At 58.5% G+C, this 12,580-nt stretch overlaps 2 protein-coding genes across 7 annotated transcripts in view; one reads left to right on the top strand and one right to left on the bottom strand.

The window, feature by feature from the left end:
* Positions 1 to 2,419, top strand: part of Map3k6 (mitogen-activated protein kinase kinase kinase 6) — a 12,551-nt gene extending 10,132 nt beyond the window's left edge. For all 3 annotated transcript variants that reach the window (XM_055611116.1, XM_055611118.1, XM_055611119.1), the window contains 8 exons: positions 141 to 282; positions 399 to 575; positions 828 to 933; positions 1,091 to 1,253; positions 1,333 to 1,445; positions 1,532 to 1,605; positions 2,063 to 2,139; positions 2,296 to 2,419. In XM_055611116.1, the coding sequence (XP_055467091.1) occupies positions 141 to 282; positions 399 to 575; positions 828 to 933; positions 1,091 to 1,253; positions 1,333 to 1,445; positions 1,532 to 1,605; positions 2,063 to 2,139; positions 2,296 to 2,386 (943 nt within the window). In that variant the 3' untranslated portion in view covers positions 2,387 to 2,419. The remainder of the gene's footprint in view (positions 1 to 140; positions 283 to 398; positions 576 to 827; positions 934 to 1,090; positions 1,254 to 1,332; positions 1,446 to 1,531; positions 1,606 to 2,062; positions 2,140 to 2,295) is intronic.
* A 203-nt stretch (positions 2,420 to 2,622) lies between these two features.
* Positions 2,623 to 12,242, bottom strand: Sytl1 (synaptotagmin like 1). 4 transcript variants are annotated; one of them, XM_055611120.1, is made up of 15 exons: positions 10,995 to 11,130; positions 9,791 to 10,019; positions 8,478 to 8,626; positions 8,182 to 8,263; positions 8,058 to 8,103; positions 7,110 to 7,182; positions 6,767 to 6,861; positions 6,482 to 6,595; positions 6,226 to 6,392; positions 5,891 to 5,987; positions 5,433 to 5,591; positions 5,048 to 5,126; positions 4,876 to 4,975; positions 3,115 to 3,320; positions 2,623 to 2,925 (listed from the first exon to the last, which is right to left on the bottom strand). In XM_055611120.1, the coding sequence occupies exons 2-15, from the start codon at positions 9,979 to 9,981 to the stop codon at positions 2,786 to 2,788; spliced, it is 1,698 nt and encodes a 565-aa protein (XP_055467095.1). In that variant the 5' UTR covers positions 9,982 to 10,019; positions 10,995 to 11,130; the 3' UTR covers positions 2,623 to 2,785. The 4 variants fall into 4 exon arrangements, with proteins under 4 accessions (XP_055467095.1, XP_055467098.1, XP_055467096.1 ...); XM_055611123.1 differs by lacking the exon at positions 10,995 to 11,130 and adding an exon at positions 12,122 to 12,242 and having other exon boundaries at positions 2,625 to 2,925; XM_055611121.1 differs by having other exon boundaries at positions 2,625 to 2,925; positions 8,182 to 8,257; positions 10,995 to 11,125.
* Positions 12,243 to 12,580: the final 338 nt, after the last annotated feature.

Here is a 12,580-nt window from a genome sequence, read left to right on the forward strand (position 1 = left end):
CCGAGCCTGGGTCGGTGATAGCCGCCCGGGGGGAGGAGGGGAAGGAAAAGGGGCGCCCAGCGCCACCCCCGGGGGGGGGGGGCCCCCGGGGGGCCCCCCCCCCCCCCCCCCCCCCATCTGATGCTCTTCATTGTGCCCAGTGTTCCTGAAGAGCCCGCGTCCCCGGAGGAGAGTTCGGGGCTGAGCCTGCTGCACCAGGAGAGCAAGCGCCGGGCCATGCTGGCTGCCGTGCTGGGCCAGGAGTTGCCCACACTGGCAGAGAGTCTACTGGAGCAGGAACAGGTGGGCGGCCCGCCCCAGCGCCCCCTGGTGGCCGATCCGGGCTAGGACCTCGTGGCCCACCCGCGAGCATCTCCATTGAATGCGGGAGCGCCCACGGACGTCCTCTCTCTTTTTAGGATTCTCGACTCAGCAGGAATCATGTCGAACAGCTGCTTCGCTGCCTCGGGGCACAAATCCACACTCCTAACCGCCGGCAGCTGGCCCAGGAGCTGCGGGCCCTGCAAGCTCAGCTGCGGGCCCAGGGCCTGGGGCCTGCCCTTTTGAACGGGCCGCTCTTCGCCTTCCCAGAGGCGGTGAGGACGCTTCCTCGCAGTTGGGGCTGCGCAATGACTGGCTGTGAACTCCCTGCAAGGACTTGATGGTCCAGGATTCCATGTTTTTCTTCCGGGAAAACATACGTCCAGCCCTGGCTTCCCAATCCCGCCCTTGACCCCAAGTCTGCCCACCCCTCTTGGACTGCAGCAGACTCTGCAGGGCTTTGCGACTCCAGCCCCACCTCTGTTCGAGGTTCAGCTGGCTCAGCCGCGCCCTCCTTCCCTCCCCAGGTGAAGCAGATCCTCCGCAGACGCCAGATCCGCCCACACTGGATGTTCGTGTTGAACTCGCTCCTCAGCCGCGCGGTCCGGGCGGCCCTGGCGGTGCTGGACGCGGGTAGGCGGGGTTGGCGCCCTCCAGCTCCCTGGTGGGGGTGTGGCTCTGGAGGCGTGGCGAACATAATGAGTGGTTAGTGGCTCTCCCGTCTCCCTGGGGGTCTGGGGTCCTACACGGGCCGCGCCCACCTTTGAGCTCAATCCACTCCAACTGGCAGAGGTGGAGAAGAAAGCGGTCGCACCGAAGGCGGAGGAGTGGGGCACAGGGGAGTCCCAGCAGAAACCGCAGGAGAACCAGCAGCTGCAGAGCCAGCCCCCGCCAAAGCAGGGGCCTCCGTCGCTGGTGGTGCAGCTGGGCCTCCTGCGAGCCGAGACTGACAGGTGACGTCTTTTGGAATCGCCCCGGGTTCTGCTTCAACCCGCAGGCCGTTCTGTTCTATCCCCCTCTACCCTCCCACAGGCTTCGCGATGTGCTGGCTGAGAAGGAGCGGGAGTGTCAGGCCCTGGTACAACAGGCCCTACATCGAGTGGACGCGGAGACCAGGGCCTATGCCCGAGCGTCGGAGCCCCCAGGTGAGCAGACCTGACTAGGGCAGGGTGAACGTGAGGCCGCTTCTAGCAGAGGACACCTCTGTGCTCATCACCTGACCTTTTGACAGCCACTCTCCCAAAGGACCAGAGCCTGGTGCAGTGGCTTCAGGAACTGAGTGTAGACCCAGCCACTATCCAAACGGTGAGCAAGCCCCAGCCTGTCCCTGACCCCACCAACCAACGCCTCTTCCTTCGTCTTCCAGCTCTTCACATTTTCTCACTGCTGCAGAGACTTTCAGTACTGGAAGAGCCCTTAGTCTGCTCCTTTCATTACACAGATGGGGAAACTGAGGCCACAGGGGGCCTGAGTAACCTGCCTGAGAATTTTGGTAGAAAAAAAAAAAAAAAAAAAGCGAGAACTCGAGTTTCTAATGTTCTGTCTGCATGTACACCTGCACGCCAGAAGAGGGCACGAGATCTCATTACAGATAGTTGGGAGCCACCATGTGGTTGCTGGGAATTGAACTCAGGACCTTTGGAAGAGCAGACAGTGACCCATCTCTGCAGCCTGAACCTGAGTTTCTAATTGTTTTTTTTTGTTTGTTTTGTTTTGTTTTGTTTATCTTTTCCTGTTTCTGTGGTTCTTGGTTCATGACCAGCTCCTGAGCCATAGCTTCAGCCTCCAAACCCTGCTCACCTGTGCCACTCAAGATGACCTTGTCTACACCCGAATCAGGTACACCTGGGGAGGGATGAGCCGCGCACGCCTGCTGGTGATCTCCTCACATCCCCTGTCCTGCAGCTATGGGCCTGCCTCCAGGGCTTACTGCCCCCTAAGGAGCGAGCACAGGCCTTCTGCTGGCTGAATTGCACTGATCCCTGATGTCCCCAGGGGAGGGATGGTATGCCGAATTTGGAGAGCCATCTTGGCACAGCGAGCAAGAGCCACACCAGTTACCCCTGGACCCCGGGAGGCTGAGTGAGGGCCTCAGAGAACACAGCCATGGATGGATGAACACAGAAGACACAAACAGCTTTTGACACATCTGTCCCAGAACCTGGGAGCAACCGCAGGGCCCGCGCCTAACCCCTGTGGGTGGAACTAACTACAGGTGCACCCAAGGACAGTACACACAACCAAAGGCTATTAAACAGAACACTTGCTACCATGTTTGTCTTCGAAGTTTCAGAAGTGGGGGGAGTGTCCAGGGAGCAGCCTTTGAGGTCTTCCTGTCCGAGTGACCCTTTTTCACTCTTGGTCTTTCATGCCTTACTGCCCAGACCTCATCCTCTGTTGAGTAGGCAGTAGCTCCACAAACAGACTTTATTGACTCCAGCATGGATGTACTTTAGGTGGGGGCTCACAGACGGATTTGACGGGGCTACGTCCTGGGGACCAGGTTGGTTCTGAGGGGCAGAAGGCCATCCACCCACTCACACGGCTGCTCCAGAAGTGTCTGCCACAGCTGCTTCTCCTCGGGTGTGGAATCCATCCAGGGCACCTGGAGCCCATAGCTGCTGCCTGGTTGTGGGTGGGCCAGAGTAGAGGGTCCTGTCACCTTGAACACCTCAGGTCCCAAGAAAACCTTTCTGCTCCCAGATTATGCACTGTGCCCGACAGAGCTTAAGGAAGGGTAATGGAGTGTCCAAGGTCACCCACTGAGACCCTGCCTCCAAGCTTGGCTCTCCTCAGCCCCCCACCCCCACTCACCGGTACCAAGGCTAAGGCGTGTGCCCCCCAGCTGGCGACTCGCCAGGGCTCCGTGGTCCCACAGCGTGAGCTCAGCACAGGCTTGGCGTAGGTCGGCAGGCCCAAAGCCGTCATAAACCATGGTGTGGTTGAACAGGGGGCTGAGGCTTCTCCGAACCACTCTTGTACGTTGCCGGCTGGCCCGACTGTCATCAGGCAGCACCGAGCTGACAGGTAAGAAACAAGGGCTGGTGTTAGGTGTCCCGCCATGACGCTAAATATCTGATGTTGCAACCCCCCGAAGGTCTGCAGTCCACAGGGTGAGGAACCACTGGGCTAGAGTCATCAGAGAAAGGAATCCCACTTAAGGAAACGCCTCCAGCCGGACAAGGTGGCACACGCCTGTAATCCCAGCACTCGGAGAGGCAGAGGCAGGTGGATCTCTGACTTAGTTCCAGGCCAGCCAGGGTTATACAGAGAAACCCTGTCTTGAAAAACAAAAAACAAACAGAAGCCTCCTAAGATCTGGCTATGGGCAAGCCTGTAGAGCATTTCCTTAATGGCTGGTTGATGTGGGAGGTCCCATTCCATTGTGGGTGGGGCCAGCCCTGGGCTGGTAGTCCTGCACTCTATAAGAAAGGTAGAGCAAGTCCTGAGGAGTAAGGGTAAGCAGCACTCCGCCTGCCTTTAGGTTCCTGCCCTGTCTGAGTTCCTGTCCTGGCTTCTTTCAGTAATAGGCTACAATGTGGAAGTATAAACCAAATAAACCCTTTTCTCCCCAAAGTGATTTTTGATCATGGTGTTTCATCAAAGCAACAGAAACCCTAACTAGACACAGTCCCTCAGTCCCCCGGACTCCACCTTTACTGTTGTTAGGGTCCCACTATGTGGACTTGGCTGACCTGGAACTAGCTATGTAGACCAAGCTGGCCTGGAACTCGGAGACACACCTGCCTCTGCCTCCCAAGGGCTAGGATTCAAAATGCATGCCACCATGCCTATTTTATTTAGAGACAGGTGTTGATCTAATGTTTTTGTGGAGTGTATACAATGTACCCTTCCTTGTTCACTCAAATGCTGACTTCTCTCCCTCACTATCTGGTGCATTGTGATGTTTATTCTAAGTGTCACCTGTCTCAAGTTTGTGTAAACATGCCACCATTTGTTCTCTATCTTGTCAATAAAACCGCCAGCCAGTGCTGAGCAAGAGAGAGAATAGGGTGGGACATCCTGGTCCAGAGGGGAGGAGAGAGAATAGAGTGGGAATAGTCTGAGAAAGAGAGATCCGCAGGAGAGGACTTGGAACCACGAGGAGAGAAGAACTGGACCTAAGGGATGACTAAAAGCAAGTATAAATGTGGGAACTCTGAATGGGAGAAAACTATTTGGGCTTGGAGGTTTAGGATGGAGTAACTATTGCCCAGCATTGTGCTCTAGGTTAAATAAATGCTAGTCTCTGTGTGGTGATTTTGGTGTACAGCTGGTTTAGGAATAACCACTGTTTAAAAGATAAATCGAATATAAATACTGATAATCAACAACAGACAGGGTCTTGTGTATTCTGTGTAGCCACAGATGACCTCCTGCCTCCACTCCTAGTTTATGTAAGTTATCGGAATCGAACCGAGGGCCTCACCCATGCTACGTAAACACCCCACCAACTAAGCCCCAGCCCCCAACTGCGGACCCTTTGCCCAGCTGATCACTTCCACCCCTGCCTCTGCTGAGCGTTCTCGGTTGGAGGGACAGGTTGGTCAGAGGTTGGGAGCAGAAGGAAGGTACCATTGCACGTAGGTGTCCAGGGTCCCTGGCTTCAGTGGCACGAGGCCCTGGGCTTCCTTTATCCAGAAGTGTAGCTCCCCGCTCAGAGGCTGCCCTCCTCCTGTGGGGACACTCGGGTTCAGACCGTCACCTCATGGGACAGGCCTCCCACCTCCCAGAGCCAGTCACTTACCCTCTGAGCCGGCAGGGACGTACTTGAGGGACAGAGAGAGCAGTCCCCGGCTGGGAAGCTCGTCTGGAGAGAGGGGAACCTGAAAAAGCCGGGGGGGGGGGGGGCGGGAGGGGGGAAACCGGCAAAGGGGGGGGGGGGGGGGGCTGTCAGTGGTGAAACGAGCCACAGGGTAGTGTCCCGAGACACTGGCGGGATACGGTGCTTTCCGTGCCTCCGGGGAGAAGGGTGCTGGGGACAGGGCCTCCACTGAGAAGGACGGGCAGCACACCCCAGGCAGGGGCGCCCCGGGGAGCAAGCCTTGCCTAATGGTAACAGCATGAGGGTGGGCGAGGCTCTGTGCTCCACTGGGCCTGTACGGAAAGAAGGGATATCCGTGAGCCCTTACCCGGGGCTGCAGGGGGAGCCAGGTGGCCTCGGAGTCCCAGTTCCACGTGTCTAGGGGCACTTCGACCTCTCCCAGAAAGATGTTGCGACCCAGACTTTCGCGGTGCCACACCGACAGGCTCAGCACGCGGCCCGGGAGATCAGCCTGCTGGACGGAGTGCTGGGGACAGGAGGGGCGTTTCAGGGGCGTGCGTGGGCTGGAGGCCGTGGCACCCCTCTTGACGGGAGCTGGTCTCGCCACGCTCCTTTCCAGGACAGAATCCTGATCCTGGCTTAACTGGGGCCTCACTATCGCCCCCAGTACAAACTGCCAGGCTTTGGATTGCGCTAACCAGCCCTGTCCTTCCTCCCACAGAACAAGGCCTGGAGCCACCCGAACCCCCTCCCCCCGCCACTCACCCTACGGAAGAGGGCACCCTGTTCGTTTGCGGGGTACAACACCCCCCCCCGTCGCCTCACCCGCAGGGTCTCGTTGAAGATGGGGTTCAGGTTCCGCTTCTTCACCGACGTCTTGCGCTTGTTCTGCTTATCGGGGAGGAGGTAGCTTTTCACGTAGCTGGGCGAGGAAGGTGAAGGCTGGGGTTGAGGAGGGGCCCTTCCAGAGCCTCTGTCCGGCTCTGGGGGGAGGGGAGGGGGGAGGCGTGTCCCCAGGCACCATCCAGAGCGCAGCGCCCCACGTGCAGGCCTGATGCCAACATTGTGGCGCCCGTTTTGAAGAGGAGGAAACTGAGGCAAGCTGAGTGCCCCCCCCCTCCCCAGGCCCCCTGCAGCCCAGCCGCGTGACGGACACTCACGGGTCGGAGCGGCGTCGCCGGGCGGCGGCCAGGCCTCGGCACTGGATCACTTGCACCCGAAGCTCGGCGCTGTCAGGCTCGTAGCGCAGCGAGAAGTGCAGGGAGCCTCGGACCTGCACGGAGCCCGCCTCCGCCTCCCCGGACAGGCTCACCAGGCTGCCGCTCAGCTGCGGGCGGGGCGGCGTGGGAGGTCAGCCCCCCTCCCCCCGGGAAGCTCCCCACCCGGCGCCCCTCCAGCCCCTCCCTCGGCCTTCACCGTGGAGGAATTGAGGCTGGACACAGAGGAGCCGCTGCTGAGCATGCGGTCGGGCGAGGGGCCGAGTCCCGGGGCCTCTTCCCCATTTTCCAGGATCTGGGGGGTCATCTTGATCTGAAAAGGGGAGAAGGGACAAGGGTGGCCTTTACCGCCCTGGGCCATGCCTGGAGAGGGCGTGGGGGAGGGTTCCCACCCCCCACCCCCCACCCCCCACCTCGCGGAGGGTACATTCTCTCTGGAATCCGCTCCCGGTCTTGAGTTCAGCCACTGGCCACTCCGGCCTACCTGGGCTGGCAATGGCTGTGACTCCTGCTCCGCCCTTGGCTCAGGCTCCAGCTCTGGGTCCGCCTCTGCCGCCTGCATACCCCCTTGGCCAGGGGCTGGAGTGGAGTGGGGGACAAGCTTTTGAAAGAGCCCCTCTCCTGTGTGTCTCTAAGGAAACTTTAGAAGGGGCTTCACAACTCTAGTCACTTGTCAGCTTCGGACCCCAGGGGTGACCTGGGGTTGCCCTGGAGGCCAAGTGAGGGAACCCAGGAAGAAGAGGAAAGTGAACACGGGAGAGGGGTCCTTAAAAATTGCCTCAGATCCCCTCAACCTCTTATGCTTCCCAGCATACCCTCCCACTTACCTTCCTGGGCCTGGGGCAGCTCCTCATGACTTGAAGCCTTTGAGGGTACATATGGTGAGGGAAAATCAGGTCCCTAAGGAAAGCAAAGGACAGTGATCACAGTGTGGCGGGCGGGGTGTCGATGAGGAAGAGGTCAAGGGTTATACTGGGGTCAGAGGTCAGAGACTCCAGCCTGCTTACCTCCCTGCTGGAGTAGGGCTGCCCTCGGGACTGGGCTGGCTACCAGCTGCAGGACCAGTCAGGCCTGTACTTCACACCCTGGCATCCCAAGGCCTGTCTCTCCTGATGTGCCAGCCTGACTCCTAGGTTCAGGTGGTGGGGGTGGTAACGTCTGAGTCCCTGGCCTCAGCCTCACCCGCTTCTGCCCAACTCCGATTCTGTGGTAGAAGGCTGGCTTCACACCTCATGTGTGGTTGAGGATGAGCTTCAATTCAATCCTCCTGTTCCTACCTCCTGAGTGCCAGGGTCACAGGTGGTCCCCAGGGTCACAGGTGGTCCCCAGGGTCACAGGAGATCCCCATCATGCCGGGTGTATGTGGTGCCAGGGGTTAAACTCAGGGCTCCGAGCACATCAGGCAAACACTCCACCAACTGAGCTACAGCCTGTTTGTTTGTTTTTCAGGTTTCTCTGTGTGGCCTTGGCTGTCCTGGAACTAACTCTGTGGACCAGGCTGAGGCTGGATTCGAACTCACAGAGATCCGATGCCTCTGCCTCCGGAGTGCTGGGATTGAAGGCGTGCGCCCCCACTGCCCTGCATATATCCTTATTCTTAACAGCTGGAATTCCAAAATTCCCTTAGAAGCCAGGTCCAAGCCACAGGTGAGAAGGCGGTGAGGCAGGCCCAGATCTCCTGACTCCCAGGAGTGGGGTTTCCTCCCCAGCACATTCAGCCCCATCTGGAACCACAGTGAGGTTGCTATGAGCTCATGTGGTCACTGGGTACTCACTTGGGTCTCACTGTGCCTCTCTGGAGGAGCCACCTCTCCGGAGACCCTAGAAGGAAGAAGCCAGGGTTTTCAGGGCGGGGCAACTGGCAGTCCCTCCCCTCTCCTCTCCTTGCTGCCTCCTCACCTGGACACCGGCTCATCTTCATCGGTGTCTTTTGCAGCGGCCTCTGCGTCACCATTACCTCCCAGAGCCTGGTCCCCTGGGGCTCGGGTGAGAGAGTCTGTGAGCCTCTATTTTCAGGAAGCCCCATACTCACCCACAGGAGGTGCCCATCTGCCTCCTAGAGCCCATAGAAGCCCATACTCAGTTTGGGAGCAGCCAGGACTAGAACCCAGGGCCCAGTCCTGCCATCTAGTCTGTGCCCTTAGCTTCCCGAAGCTCTCCCTCCCTGCCCTGGGGCGGGGGGGGGGGCTTCTCACCCCTGGGGCTCTTCTTCCTTCGGATAGAGGCCCTGACAAGGTCAGACCCAAAGTGGGCATGGTGGTGCCGCTGGGAGCGTGCTTCTTGGAACCAGTCCCCTGTCAGGATCTTCAGCCGCCAGGGGTCTGCCAGAGAGGCTCGGAGCTTGCTGGATGACAGTGGGGAACACAGCTGTCACTCCTCAGCCAACCACCATCCCTGACACTCACTCGAGACCAGGGACTCAGCAAATCACACTGGACCCTTGTCCTGGAGCCACTCAGGCTACGGAGGAGACGGAACCCAGAACAGACATTCACGGTGATGGAGGGTAAGAGAGCCTTCTGTGGGAGTGGACCCAGGAAGGCTTCCCAGAGGCGCTGACGTGTGAACTGTTGCTTAAAGGATAAATTGGAATTGAGAGGCATCGTAATCACCATCCACCAAATGTCTATTGTGGGCCGCGCCTGACGGCTAATTTTGCACATGCACCCGTGTGTGTGTGTGGCGTGCATGCAGGTATGTATCCACGTGTGTGGTCCCATGCACGTGTGCATGTGGAGGGTGGAGCCCAAACTTGCCCAGCCTCCTTTAGCTCTCTCCACCCTCTATAGTGAGGCAAGGTCTCTCACTTGAACCCAGAGCTCAGCGATTTGAGTCTATCTGGGCAGCTTGCTCCGGGAATTCCCCAGCACTATTGCCCAAGTTGCTGGGACTAAGGGTGGGCCACCTCACTGCCCTGCCCTTTGTGTGGGTGCTGGGGGAGCTACTGAACTCTATTCCTCAAGCCTATGCAGTCAGCGTTTTTCCTGCTGAGCCATCTCCCTTAGCTACGTAGCGGAGAAAGGTGAGGTTCAAGGTCAAAGCAGTGGCTGAAGGCTACACAGCTGCCCCCAGATACGGCTTGTCACTCTTTAGTTCCTCTGCCACTGCTGTTCTTGGGGCGAAGGAAGTGAAGAGCTTGGGGCTTAGGGAGCTCATGCAGGTTTATGTGTATCTGGGTGTGGCTTACAGGGAAGCAACGGGACACTGTCAGGGTGACCTGTGGCCACTTAGAGGTTTTGACACAAGGGCTGGGGGCCTGGCGTCCAGAAGGACAGGCGGTGTCTGTCCACCAGCATGTCCTGTTCCAAGGTGGTGGCCAGAGTGGGAAAACCCAGAGACAGGGAGGCTTGAGAGGGACCTGGTACAGGTTCGGAAGAAGGGATGCGCTCTAAGCTGGCTAAGGTCGGTGGAGACCAAAGCGCAGAGAGCCAAAAACCACCCAGACACAGCAGGCAGCCTCCAAGGACCCCAGATCTCTTCTTTCTGGCTGATGTCTGTCCTGTCTCACCTGACCCGCCCTTCTTCCAGCTGGCGCAGGTGGGCATCTCGTTTGAGGACATCAGCGATGGCCTCCTGCTCCTCCTCTGTCAGGAAGCTGAGGTCCAGCAATTCCTCAGCTTCAGGTCCTGGCCCATGGGCCATGGGAAGACAGGGCAGGGCCCAAAGCCTCTCCTGAGATGGGTGGCCTCTCTGGGGCATCAGCTGGGGTTGTGCCCCAGCTGGGCATATGTAGCTTCCTGAGGGTAGACCAAGGGCTGATCAGTCTCTTTTTGAATACACAGCACATCCTGGAGCCAAGTGCCTGGTTTTCTCCCAAGCACATACATGTGTACTAGAGAGCAATCACACAAAGGCCAGGTCAAGGTGAGATGTGGAGCAAGGGATGTACTCGAAGAAGTGTGCGTTTGCACATGCCCCTAAGGGCACACAGAGACTTGCAGGACAGAATGCAGCAATGCGTGTACCCACTGTTCAATGCACAGTCACACGGGCACACTGATACCCAGACAAAGACAGGTACATGGCACACACATCCCCATGAAGAAACTATACACACACACAGCATGAAGGGACTATGCGCACATACACAAGAGACCTGCATTCAAGAGCTGTGCCCAGTAATTCTTACACCTGCACACACTATGTCCACACAAGGGCAGATAGCCACTCCATACAAGAGTAAGTCCCTGCATAACCCCAGAACTCTCTCACTACCTGCCTAACCTGGCTGCAAACTACCAGAAGCTAAGAACTGCTCATTCCCCCCTCAAAGTTGATACTTTGCATACAACATAACTGCTTTTTTTTTTTTTTTTTTTTTTCGAGACAGGGTTTCTCTGTGTAGCCTTGGCTGTGCTGAACTCACTTTGTAGACCAGCCTGGTCTCAAACTCACAGAGATCCACCTGCCTCCGCCTCCCAAGTGCTAGGATTACAGGTGTGTGCCGCTGCACCAGGCCAAACCTGATTTTTCGTGAAATGCAAAAATATACCTGTACAAACATGCAAATTCCCAGGCAGCCTTCTCCACAGCTCATGCTTAGCCCTCTACCCAGCTTGCCTCTGCCTTCGCCTCCCTCCACCCTGCCATGGCCCGTTTGGCCTTCCTGTCTGAGGCAACCTCCTCCCCAACCCTTACCCCTAACTTCCTCCCCCACTAGGTAACCGCAGCAGCACCCAGTTCCACTGAGGCCACCGTCTGAGATTCCCCACCATCAGGCCCGTCCTCTTGCTTGAAGGAGCTTCTGAGCCGCTCTTCTGGCCACAGGGCTCCCCACCTCCCAAACCTGGCTGGAAACCTCAGCTGGCAAAACAGGTCAGGCCCAGGCACCACAGCCGCTCCGGAAGGAAAACACTGCCAGCTGAGAGGGGCGTGTGGACGTGGCAAGGGACCAGCACTGGGTAGTGGCCCTGGCATGGGCCCACTGGGACGCCTCTCCCCTCCTTCCCACCCCCTTCCACGCCAGGCCTCCAGGTGGGGCTGAAGTGGGGGAAGGCGGCTCCGGCGCAGGTCCTGGCTTGTGCCTGTCTCCTCCTGCCCCGTCTCCTCCCAGCTGAGTCAGTGTCCAAGCATAGCAGGCGTGCCTCCTACCCTGCTTTCTTCTGGGGGGTTTCTGTGCGTCTCCATCCTCATAGCCCTGGGCAAAAGCCTGTGTGCCGACAGTGACTCTTTCCCTGAATGACCATGTGTGAGGGGCTGGCCATCAAGGCAGCTTGGGATTCTACCGGTGTGTGAGTGTCACACCGACAGGGCAGACCAGACACATCTGCAGGCCAGGCTATGGCACAGCCTCTGTACCCGAGCTCTGCTGTGTGATACTACAGTCTTACAGGCGTGTTGACGGTGTGCGCCGTGGCTTTCCGGGGGGGTAGTGCTGTGGGGTTGTGAGCATTTCTTCCTGTGTGGTCGGCCTGCCCAGGGCGTGTTGTGGTATGTGCTCTACTGCCCCGGGACCACCAGATGTGTGCATGTGTGAAGGTGGAGGGCCATTTGGCAGAACTGTGCCTGGCCTTGTCTTACGGGTCTGATTGGTCTGGGCTGTGGGCCTCCGAGGCCAGGCCTCTCTACCTCAAGTTCCTTCTCTTTCAGAAGCAGATCAGGCGCCCCGTGTGTCCTGTTCCCCTCTTGGCTCTCCCCCACCCCACCCACCCCGCCCTGTACTAACACAGTGCGACAGACCCTCTGGTGACACAAAGTCTGTTGATATGCCTGGCCAGGCCAGTCATAGGCTCGCTTGCAACCCCACCCCCAGCTCCTGAGGCGCCAGGATGTGTTCAGGACACCAGGTGGCAGTGCCTGTCCCTTAGGCCACTCTCTGGGAGGGGAGGAGGTATGTTACCTGTAGGGGTCCAGTAGGGACGAGCACTTCAAAGGCAACTCCAGCTCTTCAGGAAAAAGTTTCAGAGACCCGAGGAGCAGTGGGGACTAGAGCTGACTCGCCCAGCTGCTGCTGCCCCAGCCCTGAGGTGGTGAAGGAGGAGGAGACACCTCAGCAGGGCCTGGTGCAAAACCGGGCCTGGACTGCACTCCTCAGGTGCACTGGGGCACCCGCAGCAGCTGTGAGAGAACCCCGGGGCCGGTTTTGTGGGCCCCTGTGGCTGGGCGCAGCTGTCCTGTAGACCTACCCGGTATAACTGGAGCATGCCTCATCTGCAGGGCTAGCTCGGGGCCTTAGTTGGTCCATCTGTGGAATGGGTAGCAGAGACACTCTGCCACAGAGGGCTGACAGAAACTTGCTTGGAAAGCAAATTGTAGAGTTGCCACTAGGCAACCTCGAAGGCCCAGCTCCAGCACTGTA

This window comes from Psammomys obesus, unplaced genomic scaffold, assembly GCF_907164565.1.
Source record: "Psammomys obesus unplaced genomic scaffold, mPsaObe1.curated_primary_1811, whole genome shotgun sequence".
Lineage (NCBI taxonomy): Eukaryota > Metazoa > Chordata > Mammalia > Rodentia > Muridae > Psammomys > Psammomys obesus.

Excerpts from the sequence above, each read along its gene's own strand:
- Sytl1 (XM_055611122.1), bottom strand. The coding sequence starts at position 11,199 with ATGCCAGGGCCACTACCCAGTGCTGGTCCCTTGCCACGTCCACACGCC. Across the intron at positions 10,020-10,994 it reads GCAAGAGGACGGGCCTGATG|GAAGCTACATATGCCCAGCT; the intron begins GTGGGGAATCTC and ends GTCTACCCTCAG. Across the intron at positions 8,627-9,790 it reads CTGGAAGAAGGGCGGGTCAG|CAAGCTCCGAGCCTCTCTGG; the intron begins GTGAGACAGGAC and ends ACTGTCATCCAG.